Source organism: Ochotona princeps, chromosome 10 (assembly GCF_030435755.1).
Source record: "Ochotona princeps isolate mOchPri1 chromosome 10, mOchPri1.hap1, whole genome shotgun sequence".
Lineage (NCBI taxonomy): Eukaryota > Metazoa > Chordata > Mammalia > Lagomorpha > Ochotonidae > Ochotona > Ochotona princeps.
The window spans coordinates 27745506-27763127 of NC_080841.1; the positions used below are offsets into that span (position 1 = coordinate 27745506).

Genomic DNA, 17622 nt, shown 5'->3' on the forward strand with positions numbered 1-17622 from the left:
CATGGGGTCTGTGACAACATCCTCACAACTCTAAGGTGGGTTCCCCCTCTGTCTCCCTGGAAGTGTCAGTGGGCACCATCAAGTGACAAAACTTGCAAGGCAGTTTTTGGAGCTTCCATTCTTTTCATTCTAGTTGGAGTTCCTTGGCCCCCTTCCCAGCTGTTGCAGGTACTGGGGACAAAGGTAGCACGTGGGAAATCGCTCAACTGTTGCTCTTTTAAACAATAAATGTATACATGTTTTCAAATATGTATTTACCTATTTAAAAGAATTGGAGAGATTTTGCATCCACTGGCTGATTCTTTAGATGGTCCCAACTGCCAGAGTTGGGCCAAGTTGAAACCGGGAGCTGGAGTTTGCTCTGAGTCCAAACACTAGGTTCATCTTCCACTGCTCTCCCAAGCCGTTAGCAGGGAGCTACATTGGAAGTGGAACAGCTGAGACATAAGTGGCCCCCATATGAAATGCTAGTGTTGCAGGCAGTAGTTTTACCAACTACTGTTGTGAGTTGATGATTCTATTCCAAAAATGGGTCAGAGGCAGACTTTTAGAAGCTCATCAGTCTTTATTCACTGGCCAGCAGACTGTCCCATACCATTGCAAATGGAAGAGGGGAGAAGTTGCGAATGGCCGCCTTCAGAAGTTTTTAAGCTCACACTGCCATGAAAAACTAATCAACTAAGTTAACCTTGGTGTGGGCACTAGAGACTACCCAGTGGATTAGGCTGACATTGGCACAATGTGATGATGGGCACCTGTCAGGAAATCTTGTCTTCTCAAGGCTGAGCATCCTTTTCTCCTAGAGTTACTTGTGGAATCTTATCAGATGCATGGGATTACCCAAGTTCTGAACCTGTCAGCTGGTTGGTAAAGGAGGGATTAAACAAAAGACCTGTGTTTTGGCCTGGGCTGTCAGGTGAAACTTGGCCATCTGCAAACCAACTGGCAGGCACCAGTGGAAAAACAATAAGACTGTTGATTCTGTTACTGTGGCTGTGTAATCTCTGAATCTCACAGAGGCCAATGTCAAACAGGATGTGTCATTCAGAGGCTCTATGCCAAACAAAAGGTCCCTTCCTGGAATGAAGTATTTTTTCTTTTTTAAAGATGTATTTATTTTAATTGGAAAGCAGATCACATTTACAGAGAAAAGAAGAGATAAAAAGATCTTTCATCCATCCACTGGTTCACTCCCCAAATGGCTGCAGTTGCTGGAGCTGAGCTGGTCCAAAGCCAGGAGCCAGGAACTTCCTCCAGGTTTCCTTCATGAGTGCAGGGTCCCAAGGCTTTGGGTCATCCTCCAGTGCTTTCCTAGGGCATAAACAGAGAACTGGATGGGAAATGGAGCAGCTGGAACACGAACTGGCACCCATATGGGATCCTGGCACTTGCAAGATGAGAATTTAGCTATTGAGCCATCACACCAGGTCCAACATATTTTTTTGAGACATATATGTTACACTTCAAGGGGACATATATGTCCCCTAGAAGTTGAGGTCATGGCAAGGGGCCAGTTATGGACGCATGAGAATATTTTAGGGGGTTCAGCTTGACAGTTGCCATTTTCCATTGCCTGTGCTGCCATAACACAATGCTGATCCTCAAAATTTTTTTTTCTAAAGATTTATTTTTATTGCAAAGTCGGATATACAAAGAGGAAGATCTTCCATCCAATGATTCACTCCCCAAGTAACCGCAACGGCCAGTGCTGCGTGGATCCGAAGCCAGGAGCCAGGAACTTCTTCCAGGTCTCCCACATGATGCAGGGTTCCAAGGCTTTGAGCCATCCTCGACTGCTTTCCCAGGCCACAAGCAGGGAGCTGGATGGGAAGTGAAGGTGCCGGGATTATAACTGGCACCCATATGGGATCCCAGCGTGTTCAAGGCAAGGACTTTAACTGCTACGCCACGCCGCCGGGCCCTCGATTTTTTTTTTTTTTTTGAAAGACTGAGAATCACTTACCTCCACACTTTTGTTTTGCCTGTCCTTAAATCCTGAAAGACTTCTTCAGTTCCCGGCTGGTGTGCCACACAAATGACTTTTAGTTTTTTTGATGCATAGAAGAAAACTTATGTGCTATTATTATTATTTATTTATTTTTGGAATGCGCAAGCAAATACAAGCTGAAAGAAAAACCACCCATTCTTTTTTTAATGTTTAATAAGTTTATTTGTAAATCAATAAATAATAACTATACTAAACCTAAAAATTTAGACAATCAAGACTACCTTGTCAACCCAGAAGCACACAGAGTGGGTCGTGTGTGAACTGAGTGTTGTGTGAACAGCAACTGCTGCGTATCCTAATGTATATCATCCATCGCCTCATTTGTACCACCAATTCTTGGAATGGCTGTACAGAGTTCTAATTGAATTACAACTCACAAATTAATCTTTGCTGTATTTGAGGACCAACGTACTCCAGCCACTTGCTTCCTAATTTAGATATACACATGTAAGACCTGTGTCCATAAAAAAGCCACCCATTCTTTCATCTGGGTATACACAGTATATTTAAGTAGTACCCTTCTTGTACCTGTCTCCACTTACATGTATGCAGGAGAAAGCGGTAAATATGGGATGATATGGACAGAGTGAGTGTGCAATGATTTCATTCCCTAATATTAAAAATGGCACTGTGATTAGAATATAGAAATTGATATAAGATGCCAGGGTTAATACAAAACATGATAGGGCCAGGCACAGTAGTGTAGTGGTTAACGTCCTCGCCTTGAATGCACTGGGATCCCATATGGACACCAGTTCTAATCCCAGTGGCAGCTCCACTTCCCATCCAGCTCCCTGCTTGTGGCCTGGGGAAGCAGTGGAGGATGATCAAAAGCCTTGGGACCCTGCACCCGCGTGGGAGACCCGGAAGAGCTCCTGGCTCCTGGCTTTGGATTGGCTCAGCTCCAGCCATTGCTGCCATTTGGGGAGTGAACCATTGGACAGAAGATCTTCCTCTCTGTCTTTCCTCCTCTCTGTATATCTGCCTTTCTAATAAAAATAAATAAATCTTTAAAAAAATAGAAAGCACGATGATATTTATGATAAAGTAAACAGCTGTAATTCCTCCATTTAAAGACAAAATTCCCCAGTTCATTAGAAAAGCAAACTTAGGGCCTGGTGCAGTGGCTCTGTGGCTAGATTTTTGCCTTGCAAGAACCCCATATGGGCGCTGGTTCATTCCCTAGCTGCTCCCTAACTTATGGCCTGGGAAAGCAGTGGAGGATGATCCAAAGCCTCGGGACCCTGCACCCATGTGGGAGACCTGAAAGAAGTTCCTGGCTTTGGGTCAGCTGTTGTGTCCTCTTGGGGAGTGAATCAGCAGATGGAGGCTCTTCGTCCGCTCTCTGTAAATCTGCATTTCTAATAAAAATAACAATGTTTAACAAAGAAAGAAAGAAAAGCAGAGTCACTGTAGTATGATGCTATAAAATCAGGATAAGAATGATTTTATCAAGGGAACGAAGAGCCATTTTGTATTGTTAAAGGTATCTTTCATATTGTTAAAAGTGACATTTCATTTGGAAACTTTATATTTTTAATTTTTAAAAAGATTTACTTTTTTTATTTGAAAATCATTTATACAGAGAGGAGGAGAGACAAAGCTCTCCACTCCCTAAGTGGCTGCAACGGCCGGCTGAGCAGTTCTGAAGCAGCTCCAGGTCTCTCACGCAGGTGCAGGGTCCCAAGGCCAGTTCCCAAGCAGGGAGCTGGATGGGAAGTGGGGCCACAGGGAGTTGGATGGGAAGTAGGGCCCATGTGGGATTCTGGCACGTGCAAGGCAAGGACCTTAGCCACTAGGCTACCGTACTGGGCCCTGGAAACTTTTAAAAAGTGACTCAGGAAATACTCTCAGTGGAAATACAAATAAGCGGCAAGTGTGCCCAACCTTCTCTCTCAGAGGGTGGGTCCACAGATTAGGGTTCTGTTTTACTTCCCTCTGACAAAGCACAACCATGTTGCACCACTCTGATTCTGGAATCTAGGCACTTAACAACCTTCTAAGCCAGGACGTGTCTGGGTCTCCTACAAGGGTGGCAGGGACCCAAATACTTGAGGGGCCACCACCTGCTGCCCATGAGAGGCCTCTGGAACCGGAAGCAGAGGTGGACTCAATCTGAGGCGCTCTGAGATGCAGGTGTCCCATGGGAGACTTGGGCCACTGCATCAGAGCTCACTGCTGGGCTTGGCTTCTCACGATCTGGCTTTATGGGTGCAGATAGTCCCTACACACAGTGTTTGACCTTGTATGGTGAATTAGCTCTGCATCCGTGTCTTTCCTCTTGTGGTTTTGCAGATGAAATGAGTTCTTGCCCAGGCACAGAGCTGGAGTTCCTGCCTGATGAAAGGCTAATATTGAACTTGCTATTTGCCACCTGCCTTCTCATTTCCTAGTATGTTCTTTTTCTTGTCCATTTTGTAGAAAATCTGTCAGTCCTTTAATTTGATTAAATCTGTGTAAAAACTGCTCTGAACATTGTGTTTTACAATGAGGAAGGCCATTCCCGAAAAGGTATGCTGTACAGTAAAGTTATAAGATTCTAAAGTGTTAAGAAGAATACAGCCAAACACAGAAGAATTGGTCAGAAAATAAGGGCAGATATTTGCCACACACTCTCTACTATTCTGCAAGAGTGGTGGCAACAGCAACTTAGAAAACCTAACAGAGAACGGACAAACAAGTGGCTCTATGATACTGTTAATTCAAATTACGGGAAGCCAGGGGTTTGAGCTCTGCTCTTACTTTAGGCCCAGAAATCAACCCAAATGGAGACACTCCCTCCACGATTCCACCTGACCTGCTTACTTCTGAGACCTGCAAAGGCAGACAGGTAACTTGAATAAGCCAAGAGGACTTAAGAAATGTGACTTGGAAATACTCAGTCCATGTTCGGTTTCATGTTTCTGCTGTCTTGGGCTTTTTCTCACTTCTTGGAGTTTTATTTTTTAAAAATTCTTTCCTTTCCTCTTCTTTTTTTCTATTGTGAGCTGGATAGCTGTGTGGTTCCTGAATCGATATTAAAGGCAGTTAAAGCCTTAAAACACAAATGTGTTGCTTGTTCTCCGACACTATTTTTATGGAATTTTGTACTCTCTTGAGCAGAGCAGCCCAGAGCGGTTAAGCTTTGGCCACCGGTGTCTCTCCAGGCCTGGACACCTGTTTAGCTCACGTTGAGAGTTGCTGTGTAAAATACACATGGAATTTAGGGCTGGCCACAAGAAAGGATGTAAGGTGGATTTTAAATTTTCTTACGGACTGCATGTTGAACCGTTAGATGTCCAGAGGGCACAGCTGCATGTGTGTGTCTTTAAGCAGCAGTGCGCTGGGTTCCCCACGTGAGCCCAGATGCGCGGGGCTGCAGGGAAGACGCGGAGTGGAACGGCCGTGCCCGGGCTGCTCTCCGCCCCTTCCGCGCTCCCAGCGCGTGCGCACTCCCACACGGCTCGCCTCTCTTAGGATACTTGTGTCAGCAGACGGCTTTGGGGAGCCTAGGACCCCGCGCTCAGGGGCGGCTGGGGTAGACCCGCCATGCGTTGGGGCTTCCGCCGTCACGGGCCCGGGGCGACGGCCATGGCTGCAGCCCGGCGATGGTGGGGGCCGCCCCGCTTTCCCCGCAGCCCCGGGTGGCGAGGGACGACCCGGAGGCTTGTGGTGCGCTCAGTGTCCGGGGCCAACAGCCAGCAGACGAACCTCCAGAACGGCAGGTACCGGGACACGGTGCTGCTGCCGCAGACCAGCTTCCCCATGAAGCTGCTGGGTCGCCAGCAGCCGGACACAGAGCTGGAGATCCAGCAGGTACGGGCCCCGCCTGCAGCGTGGGGCCTGGGCGGGGAGGCCGGACGCAGCCGGCAGGCGAGTGGGCGGGTGGTGCGCGGGGCCACGCCTGGGCCACCCGCGGCCGGAAGGTGCCCAGTCGGGTGGCCTCAGTCCGCGCGCTCTAGTGTTCGGGCGGAAAACCCGAGGGAGGAAATCTCTAGGTGAAAAATCTTGCAATTGGGGCAGGCTCCGAGCGCCATGTCTGGAATGCTCGTGCCAGCTCTGTACAGAGCAGGCTTGGGATCCTCTTCCCCCACGACTCCTAAGAAGTTAGTTCAGGTGTACGCATGGAAGCAAACGTTCGTCAGGGCTGAGAGCTTGGGAGCCCTGCTGTGTTAAGAGCCCTGGTTGGAATTGACTGCCTTTCTAAGGTGAAGTTGCAATAACTTCGCCTGGTTTCTTTCTATAAGCTGAGATTTTCTTGGTTGGTTTCGGTAATTCCAGCGTCTTAAAAAAATCCTTTTCATTTTAGTGACCGTTCCAGATCACACGTCAGTGTTGTCCATCTAATTTTTAAAAGATTTTTGACGCAGCAACTTTCTGTATGCCAGGTTTCACACATTTTTCTCATTTAGTCTTTACACCAGCTCTGTAGGGAGCTGTGGTTGTCATTAATTGGCAGGTGAGGAAACAGGAGTGTAGCTGCCAGGTGCTTTGAGGTCCCGCAGCAGGTGAGGGCAGAGGAGTGGGACTGCCAGAAATGTTCCAGTTTTAGGGAGAGGCAGGTAGTGAGATCATGCCCTTCAGTGCCCCCCTACCCAAGAACTTGGTGGGACTTGAACGTTCAGGCTTGTTTTAAAGAGTTACTGATGTATTTGAAAGTCAGAGTTATACAGAGAGAGGGGATGAGACATCTTGCTTTCGCTGCTTCACTCCTGAAGTTGTCACAAAGGTTGAGGCTGGGCCAGGCTGAAACCTGTGGGCCTCCCACAGCACGGGTCAGGTGCCCAAGCCCTCTGCAGCTTTCCCAGGTGTGTTAGCAGGGAACTGCTTTGGAAGGGGTGCAGCTGGGACTGGAACCATGGCTCATGAAAGGCCAGTGTCATGGATGGGGACTTCGTGTGCTGCGTCACCAGGCCAGCCCAGTAGTGGGCCTTTGTAGGGTCCTGTATGCCACATGGGAAGTTGACTTTCACCTGGAAATCATGGCAAGCAAGGGTTCAAGCCCCAGATGGGCTTTTCAGCAGCCTTGCCTTTTGTAACTTCAGAGTTCAGTAGATGGGAATGTTAAGAATGTGGCTAAATCCTTGCCTTGCAAGCACTGGAATCCTAGATAGGCACTGGTTTGTGCCCCGGCTGCTCCACTTTCCATCCAGCTCCCTGTCTTGTGGTTTGGGAAAGTGGTGGAAGATGGCCCAAAGCCTGGAGGCGCTGCACCCGCGTGGGAGACATGGAGCAGCTGTCTGGCTTTGGACCGTCTCAGCTCTGACAGGTGCGACCACTTGGGGGAGTGAACTAGAGCATGGAAGATCTTTCTCTCTTCTCTGTGAATCTGCCTTTTGATAAAGTAAATAGATCTTAAAAAATTAGCAGGTGTTGGTTGTTATTCCTGCTAAGATTCAGGAATAATGTGTTTATATGATGCTCACTATTGTGCTTTTTACACAGAAATGTGGATTTTCAGAGCTTTATTCATGGCAAAGAGAAAGAAAAGCAAAGACAGAATTTTGTCTCCATGATGGACCTCCTTATGCAAATGGTGACCCGCACGTGGGACATGCTTTGAATAAGGTAATGTTTAGGTTACGACACTTGAAAGAATGTGTTGCTTTAAGTACTCTTTACCAAATAACAAATTTACATGTCAATTATGTGTGTACATTGGTATCTAAAACTCAAAAATTTAAACTGCAAAATAGCAAACAGTTTGAGTCCTGCATGAAAAATTGCTGATACTTGCTTTGGTCTTACTAGGCTTACTCTTTGGTCAGTGTTTAGTATGTAATCATTAAGCACCTGTTATGGGCCAGATGTTGTAGACTGTAGGAATAGCAATGAACAAAATTAAGACTTGTTCTGTTCTTATGCTCAGGGGTTTGATGAGTATGGTGGAAGGAAGTTCAAGCAGAGAGGAGGGATAAGGAAGGGAATGGGGAAACTCTAACTTTAGTTTGTCTAGGATGCCTTCCTCACTGGAAAGGTGACATTTATGTGATATTCCCAGGAAAGAAAAGTAGTGAGTGTGGGGACAAGGGCTGAAGCTGTAACAGTGGTGTGGGAGTGGTAGGATTCTGGGTGTGGCCTGAAGGTGGGGGACAGAAGTTGCTGATGGACTGGATGCTTGCAAGGATTTTTGTTTTGCGCACTTGGAAGGACCCAGTGGCTGTTCCTGAGATGGAGAACAGTGTGGGAGGATCAGTTTTGAGTCGTAAGATCAGAGCACGCTAACTTTGAAATGAGATTAGACACTTGATAATGATGACGAACGGGTAGGGGAGTAGTCTACGTAGATTGGGAGTCTGCTGGCATTGACTTGCAGAGTCCAGGCCTGGTTGGTTTGGTTTCTGAGGGTTTGTTGTTAGTTGGTCTTAAATAGAAAATAATTAGAGGAAAAGATTTAGGTTCTCTGAGACAATTGAAATTCTTTGAATTTAAAAGTAATAATAGGGATTTTGATATTTTGGCTTGTTCCAAGTCCCTTTCTTTTTCCCCTTCTTCCCGCGGGCTACTGGCTTAGCTCTGTTCCCGCTGAAAGCAAACTTTATGTTACAGGTCAGTCTGTGCTGAAATACTGCACTTCCACCAAAATGTCAGTCAACTTTGTTCCTCAGAGCACAAATTAATGCAGCTGAGACTATTTTTGTAACAAGAGTTAGTGAAGAAAGCACCGTGTTGCGTTTCAGTGTGATATAAAGCGCCATACATTGATGTAGGTGGTATCTTTTGTTTTTAAAGATTTATTTATTTTTATTACAAAGTCAGATATAGAGAGGAGGAGAGATACCGCGCCGGGCTCTGTACTCTGTAGGTGGCATCTTGAGTAGTGATGGAGTAACTGGTTCACTGGCCTAATTATTTTCTCATTTATTCATGTTTTGATAGTTATGTACATCTGTTTAGCCACCTCCAGTACAAGTTATCAAATACAACTGTGTTACCCGGGAGTCTTCCTTTTGTGCCTTTGAAGCCAAGCCTGTCTCTATTTCTACTCAGCCTACCTCACTAGGCAATTACTGTTTTGGGTCTGTTGCTTTAGAACTTGTGACTATTCTAAAATTTCACATAAGTGGAGTTGTATCATATCTATTTTTCCGTGTCTGAACAAAGTGACATACTACTTTTGCTCACCTTATGGGATTTGGAGAATTTTATGAATAATAGTTTCTTTTTCAGTAACCCTCATTGAGAGGCCATACTACAATTTGTTAACCACCCTTCAGTTCTTTACGTATACTTCAGTGCAAACCTTGATGACGGAGTGACATCGGGCATCTGTACTTTCAGAACCACACGTCTGGTTACTGGACAGATCAGTACTGCTTTAGAGTACCTCATTGCAGTATGTTTTGTGCCAATTGCAATGTTAGTATTAAGCCAATTGCATTGAAACATTTTTAAATGTTTGAGATAAATTGTGTGTCTGGTGCATTTTCACTATTAAGTTTTTTGGTTTGTACAGAGACCAAACTCTGGTCTGTTAACATTTCATTAGAAAGGCATTTATTTCTTTTCATAGAACTAACTGAAGAGCTTGTTTTTGTAAGTAGTTATTTGATAAAAATTTCTTTAAAACTAAGTTAAACCTCTGTTTTTTTTTTTTTTTTTTTTTAGATTTTATTTTATTTTTTTATTACAAAGTCAGATATACTGAGAGGAGGAGAGACAGAGAGAAAGTGGAGCTGCCGGGATTAGAACCAGCGGCCATATGGGATCAAGGCGAGGACCTTAGCCACCAGGCCACGCTGCCAAGCCCAACCTCTATGTTTGAGATGGGGATTCAAATGCAATTTTTTTTTTTTTTTTTTTTTTTTTTTATTAATTATTATGCATTATGTGACAGTTTCATATGCTCTGGGAATCCCCCCACCCCTCCCTACACCCCTCCCCCCTGGTGGATTCCTCCACCTTGATGCAGTATTACAGCTCAAATTCCATCAAGATTCTTTCCTTGCAAACATATACCCAGCATAGAGTCCAGCCACTCATTGTCCAGATGGGTTGAACAGTTTGTTGGGGAGACCATTTCTGGTCCAAAGTCAGAGCCGGCAGTCAAATGCAATTTTTAAGCAAAGCTTTATTCATTTAAAAATGATTTTTTTATTGGAAAGTCAGATATACAGAGAGAGGGAGAGACAGAAGAAGATCTTCTCTGCCGATTCACTCGCTTAGTGGCCACGACATAAGCCAAGATCTAGGAGCCTCTTCCATGTCTCCCATGTGGGTGCAGGGTTCCAAGGCTTTGAGCCATTCTCAACTGCTTTCCCAGGCACAAGCAGGGAGCTGGATGGGAAGCAGGGCTGCTGGGATTAGAACCGGTGCCTATATTGTATCCTGGCACGTGTACAATGAGGGAACTTCAGCCGTTAGGCTACCGTGCCAGGCCCAGATTCATTCATTTTTATTGGAAAGGCAGATTCACAGAGACAAGAGACAGAAAAAAAGATCTTCGATGCTCTGGTTCACTCTGAAATGGCCACATGGTTGGAGCTAAACTGATCTGGAGCCAGGAAGCAAGAACCACCTCCAGGACTGTCATGTGGGTTCAGGATCCTAGGGCTTTAGGCCAACCTGCACTGCTTTCCCAGGTCACAAGCTAGGGAGTTGGAAAAGAAGTGGAGCATCTAGGACATGAACTGGCAACCATATAGGATGCCTGCATTTGCAGGTTGATGACTAGTCTGTGGAGCCATAGCACATTTTTGTATAGAATTTACCAAAGCCCCATACCCCATCCCTCTTCTGCACATAGTAGCATCCTGCAAGTCAGTAGTATATCTCTACTAGGATATTGACGCTAACACAATCTAGATTCCAGACAGTTCTGTCACTGTAAGAATCCCTCCTGTTGCTAATTTATAGTCATACCTCTCTATTTTTATTTTTCCACTACCCCTTCCTTGATAACCACAAATTTGTTTTCTATAGTTTTGTCATTCCAAGGATGCTGAAAATGGAATCAATTTCTATTGTAGAATTAAATTAAAAAAAAAATTATTTGAGTGGCAGAATGAGACAGATAGGTATCCACTGATTAATTCCCCAGTGTCTGCAACTGGGTTGGGCTGAAGCCAGGAGCCTGGAACTTCATCCGTGCTGGGTGGCAAGGGCCAAAAAATTACTTGCACCATCTCCCACTGCTGTCCAAATCCATAAGCCTGTCGCTTTAGTGTTTATTTTCATCTGCTTGAAAGAGCAATGTAGAGAAATTTTTCCATCCATTGGTTCAGTTCTCAAATGCCTGCGGAGGCCAGGGTTTGAGCGGAGGGGGGGGGGGGGGCTCACGCCAGGGGGCGGAAATTCCACTGGGGACTTTGACAGAGGCAGCAGGGGCCTAAGCGCTTAGATATAATAGGGCTGTTTTTTCCCATAAAAAAGTTAGTGGTTTGTTGTGTAATGTTTTTCACTTTTAGTTGTTTTGTTTTTTGTTCGAGTGAAGAGAATAACATTAAAAAAATTTAAATATACCACTTTTGATCCTAAGCAGTACTTGAATTAGGATATTTAATAGGTTGTTTAAGTTCTTTAAAATTTGAGCCAAAGGGGTGATTGCCATGGTGCAGTAGGTTAAGCCTCTGTTTTTGATACCAACATCACATTTGGGCACTAGTTCGAGTCCAGGCTGCTCCACTTCTGGTGCAGCTCCATGCTAATGTGCCGAGCAAAGTAGAAAAAGGTACCTGAAGTCCTTGGGTTGCTACACCTGTGTGGGAGACCTGGAAAAAGCTCCAGGTTCTTGGCTTTCGATTGGCCTAGCTCTGGCTGCTGTAGCCATTTGGGGAGTAAACTAGCAGATGGAAGAGCTCTGTCTCTCTGTGATTGTGCCTTTCAAATAAAATAATTAAATCTTTGTTAAAAATGAAATAAAACTTGGGCTTCTTCAGTGTCTTAAAATGGTATTGCATTAAGGAAAGAATAGAGGGCCTGGTGGCGCGGCCTAGCAGCTAAAGTCCTCGCCTTGAACGCCCCAGGATCCCATATGGGCGCCGGTTCTAATCCCGGCAGCTCCACTTCCCATCCAGCTCCCTGCTTGTGGCCTGGGAAAGCAGTTGAGGATGGCCCAAGGCTTTGGGACCCTGCACCCGCGTGGGAAACCTGGAAGAGGTTCCAGGTTCCCGGCTTTGGATCGGCGCGTACCGGCCCGTTGCGGCTCACTTGGGGAGTGAATCATTGGATGGAAGATCTTCGTCTCTGTTGCTCCTCCTCTCTGTGTATCCGGCTTTCCAATAATAATAAATCTTTAAAAAAAAAAGGAAAGAATAGAAATTATGGAGCACATGTTTGATATGCTAATGACCATTATGTTGTTTTTGCAGATTTTGAAAGACATAGCCAATCGGTACCATATGATGAGAGGTTCCAAAATACATTTTGTGCCAGGCTGGGATTGCCATGGGTTACCCATTGAAATTAAAGTGTTATCAGAACTTGGTGGAAAAGCTCAGAATCTTTCAGCTATGGAAATTCGAGACAAAGGTAAATAATTTGTATTTCTACTTTTAAAAAAATGTAATTTTTAAAAAGATTTTTATGTATTTATTGAAAAGGCATATTTATACAGAAAAGTAGAGAGAGAAAGATCCTGAATTTGCTGGTTCACTACCCAAGTGGCTGCGATGACCAGCGCTGAGCTGATCTGAAGCCAGAAGCCAGGAGCTGCTTCTGGGTATCCCATGTGTGTGCAGGGTCCCAAGGCTTTGGGTCAGCCTTGACTGCTTTTCTAGTCCACAAAGGGATCTGGATGGAAAGTGGAACAGCCGTGACAGTGGTATAATCCTCTGACACAATACCCACCCCAAGGACTCTTTTTTTTAAATGTTTTGTTTTATTGGATATGATTGTGAGGATTTCGTTATTTCTTTATGAAATACATTATGATTGGCTTAGATTCAATATACTGATTAGTTTTTGCATCTAAGAATTATCCTTTATCTTTTACTTTATCTTTTACTTTAAGGTAAGAAATAATTAGGCAGTTTTTCTGGTCTATTTTTTCTAAATGTAAGGTCATTATATCAACTAGAAATAAAGAAAGAAATAACATTTTAACTTTCTGAATTTTGATTGACGTTAGAATTTTTGTATCTGTCTTAGCTAAGACATCTTTGTTTAGAGAGATAAAATAATACTTCGAGTTTGTTTAAAAAGTTTTTCTTCACCTTTCTGTTTTAGCTAGATCATTTGCTAAGGCAGCCATTGAAAAACAGAAATCAGCATTTATTCGTTGGGGAATAATGGCGGACTGGAATAATTGCTACTACACCTATGATGCAAAATATGAAGCTAAACAGTTGAAAATTTTTTACCAAATGTATGATAAGGTAATGACTTTTTTTGTTTTAATCATAGAGTCTATTAAAATATATGTCACAAAATTTCACCTTTAATCTGATGTGTTTATCATTTTTAGGGCTTGGTTTATCGATCTTACAAACCTGTGTTTTGGTCTCCCTCATCAAGGTATGTGTCTATTTTGGTGATTAAAGAGGCGAAATGTGTGGTGTTTCCAGATACTCATTTGGGATGTTATTAAACCTTTAGGACTGCTTTGGCTGAAGCAGAACTTGAATATAATCCAGAGCATGTTAGCCGTTCAATCTATGTCAAGTTCCCGCTCCTGAAACCTCCCCCTAAGCTGGCCTCTCTTATAGGTAAGGTTTATTCATTGCTTGATTGTTTTCTAGTTACAGAGTTGCAACATTTGCTAATGTATTTATTACTTTATTTTTAGGGGATAGTTCCTCTCCTGTTAGTTTTTTAATTTGGACCACCCAACCCTGGACAATTCCAGCTAATGAGGCCATTTGTTATATGCCCGAGTCAAAGTAGGTGTCTTAATACATCTTCCGTTTCATGTCCTAATAGGATTTATTCCATAATCAATATTATTTCATTCTTGTTATCCTCTTAGATTCATTTTTATACTCCAGTCTTTTAGCTTTAGTTGATTCTTTTTAATACCTTCTTCCTAGCTTTTTTTGGAAGACAAAACAAATGTAATGTATGATGTTTTGTAAAAATAGTGTTTTTTAAATTTCTGGCTAGTGTTCTAAAGTGATATATGAAAATAAAATGTGACTCTTCTGTTTTTTATTATAAATAATTTCCTCCTGAAATGTTATGGTAGGTATGCGCTTGTGAAGTGTTCCGATTCTGGAGACCTCTACATACTGGCCGCAGATAAAGTAGCATCTGTTGCTTCGACTTTGGAAACAACATTTGCAGTTATTTCAACGTTCTCAGGTAAAGATTTGTAGATGTTCTGACCAGCACAGTCATCCAAGTATCGGGCTGATTTGAGCTCACTACTCGGTTGAACGTTGATCGTTGTGAACTGAAACAGATATGGCCTGCAGCTTTCTAGCATGTATTCTACATTGGTTACACTAAAGAGAATTGTGCACTTGGCATGATTGAAGTATAGGAAAGTGTGATTACTGACAAAAGCACAACAGATTAAAGTACTTCTGGCAAAGTTCAGGGAGTAAGTGTGTAAAATTTTATGCAAAGTTAGTTATTAAAATTGTTTTTAACTGCTTTAATAAAGAAGGCTAGGAAGAAAACATACTTCTGGTGTATCATTTAAAAGAGAATTGAATACATTTTGATAATTATTCCAAGGGCATTGCTTCTGTCAAAGGTGTTATTAGTAAACTGTAAATTGAGACTTTCAAAATATGAACTATAACTGGACCCAGCGTGGTAGCCTCATGGCTGACGTCCTTGCCTTGCACGTGCCAGGATCCCATATGGGTGCTGGTTCTAACCCTGGCAGCCCAGGGTTTCCATCCAGCTCCCTGCTTGTGTCCTGGGAAAGCAGTCGAGGATGGCCCAAGAACTTGGTCCTTGTACCCGCATGGAAGACCTGGAAGAGGCTCCTAGCTCCTGGTTTTGGATAGGCACGGCTCTGGTTTTGCCGTCACCTGGGGAGTGGCTCAGCGGACTTAAGATCTTCCTCTCTGTCTCTCCTCCTTTCTGTATGTCTCGCTTTCATAATCAGTTTTTTTTAAAAAAGATTTCTTTCTTTATTTTTAAAGATTTATTTATTTTTATTGCAAAGTCAGATATACAGAGAATAAGAGAGACAGAGAGAAAGATCATCTATCTGCTGATTCATTCCCCAAGTGGCTGCAACAGCTGGAGCTGAGCCGAGCCAGGAACTTCTTACAGGTCTCCTATGCAGGTGCAGGGTGCCAAGGCTTTGGGCCGTCCTCGACTGCTTTCCCAGGCCACAAGCAGGGAGCTGGATGGAAAGTGGGGCTGCTAAGACAGGAACTGGTGCCTACTCACATGGGATTCTGGTACATACAGGCAAGGACTTCAGCTGCTAGACTACTGCACCCATCCCTTTTTGTGCATTTTTATGCATTGTACTTTTTAACCAAAATCAAAGTCAGCCACCACCTGTGAAATGAAATGTTGGTAAAAAGACTGATAGTATGAATAAATTATGTAGTTTTGATTGCTGTATGGCTGGAAAAACAAAGAAGTTTCTCTGAGGACATAGTTTTTAAAAATCAACATTTTTGTGAAGGTGAATAATTTGTGGGGAACATCCGAGGACTAAAGGGATCAGTGAAGTTTCGTTAATTATTGGAAGTAGATCGGATGAACAGACTTACTCAGTAAATGGATAGAACCAGGTGATTCTTGTCATTCATAAATCTGAGGGCAGGTTCTGGGGTACAGTGGGAAGGCTGCCATGTGAAATGGCTGTATCTGTTATTGGAGTGCCTGGGATTGAGTCTGCCTCTGGCTGACCCAGGCTTCTGCTCATGGGCCTGGAAAGCTGCAGGTGACGGCACGCATACTCGAGTCCCTGTCCCCCAGGAGGGAAACCTGGATAGAGTCCCTGGATGTTGGCTTTGGCCTGGCCCACCCCTGGCTGTTGTAATTGGAGGATCTCGCTCTGCCTCCCACTTTCTGTTGCTCTGCCTTTTTCAAATAAGGAAGAATAAATTTGAAGGTAGCCTTTGTGTTATGTGAAACACTGGTTAATGGGATTTAACTCAGAAGGTAGTAAAGGTAGAATCAATGGAGGTGTAGAGAAGCATACTGTTTACATTTTCTGAAGTGATTTTCTTGTTTATGAATTGTGGGTAGTGTTACCTGTTTTATAGTAGTAGTATAAAGAATTTATGTTGAATCTAGTATATTCTCAGTGGCTAGTAATGTTAAGTATTGTTTACCATCTTTTATCATTTTTAAGAATATGAAAGCAGCAGTGGTTTCCCACAAGACATTTGTTAAAACCCATTGATCATTCATCTGCTGATACAGAAACTTTTATTCTTACATTCCAAAGTTTATATATAGAGGAATTTTACTGCAACTCATTTATATGTTTTTATTTATGCATAAAATTGCTAATATTTTACAGTTTTTGCTATCTGATAGGAATGATTAGTGGCCCAGACAGTTGAAGTGCATTAGCTCTGTTTTTTCGTTATAGCTGCCCTCTCAGTTATGAATCCCAATTATCAATTTCATCTAGATTCCTGAAGGTCGTACAGTAAGTGAAGGCAGGACTTGAGACCAGATGATCATGTTCTAGATTCTGTTCTTCTACCATGCTAAACTCAATAGGTAGACAGTGGCCACGTAAAAGGATTAACGGTTTTCCCTTTCCCCTAGGTGGAGATTTAGAAAGTGGCTCCTGTAGTCATCCTTTGATTCCTGATAAAGTCTCTCCCCTTTTACCTGCCAATCATGTCACCATGGCAAAAGGAACAGGATTGGTCCACACAGCCCCAGCACATGGCTTGGAGGATTATGGTGTAGCGTCTCAGCACAATCTGCCCGTGGTACTCATCCTCTTTTGTCCCTTTTAATTACTCATCTTGTAGAATGAGAGTGAAAAACTTTCAGATCTCTTTGTGGTAATCATTCTGTCTTTGTAATTGTTGAATGGTTAGGTTTGTATAATATGCTAAAGTGTCTATTTCATTCTATTTTAGAATTATCTAAAATTTTAAAATCAGTTAAAGTTCAAGAATACGTATTACATGGGGCACATTTTTTAAAGTACTTTGTTTCAAGTATTAGGTAATATAGACTAGCTAATTCTGGTCCTTAAAATGTTTTGTTTTTTTTTTTAAAGATTTATTTATTTTTATTACAAAGTCAGATATACACAGAGGAGGAGAGACAGAGAGGAAGATGTTCCGTCTGATGATTCACTCCCCAAGTGAGCGCAATGGCCGGGACTACGCCATTCCAAAACCGGGAACCTGGAGCCTCCTCCGGGTCTCCCACGTGGGTACAGGGTCCCAAAGCATTGGGCTGTCCTTGACTGCTTTCCCAGGCCACAAGCAGGGAGCTGGATGGGAAGTGGGACTGCCGGGATTAGAACCGGCGCCCATATGGGATCCTAGGGCGTTCAAGGCGAGGACTTTAGCCGCTAGGCCACGCTGCCGGATCCCCCAAATTTTTTTTAATTAATTAATTATTTAATTTATTTATTGGCAATCTTTACATAATTAGGGTAAAAAGGTTCAAGCGCTGCAGGAAAATAGGTAAGACAATTAGTTCCATATTGTTTCCTTTATATATCTGAGGTAAAGGGGGATTTTAAGGGAGAAGCCCCACCCAGTCTCCTACCCACCCCCTGGTCCTTAAAATGTTAAGTATAGTTTATGTAA

General features: G+C 43.4%; 1 protein-coding gene across 1 annotated transcript in view; it reads left to right on the forward strand.

Moving 5' to 3' along the window:
• Nucleotides 1-5407: 5407 nt before the first annotated feature.
• The window catches only part of IARS2 (isoleucyl-tRNA synthetase 2, mitochondrial), a 67834-nt gene continuing 55619 nt past the window's right edge, over nt 5408-17622 (forward strand). The window contains exons 1-9 of the mRNA XM_058669194.1: nt 5408-5803; nt 7433-7555; nt 12298-12457; nt 13154-13302; nt 13392-13441; nt 13523-13632; nt 13713-13806; nt 14109-14224; nt 16616-16785. Of these exons, the coding sequence (XP_058525177.1) occupies nt 5537-5803; nt 7433-7555; nt 12298-12457; nt 13154-13302; nt 13392-13441; nt 13523-13632; nt 13713-13806; nt 14109-14224; nt 16616-16785 (1239 nt within the window). The 5' untranslated portion in view covers nt 5408-5536. The remainder of the gene's footprint in view (nt 5804-7432; nt 7556-12297; nt 12458-13153; nt 13303-13391; nt 13442-13522; nt 13633-13712; nt 13807-14108; nt 14225-16615; nt 16786-17622) is intronic.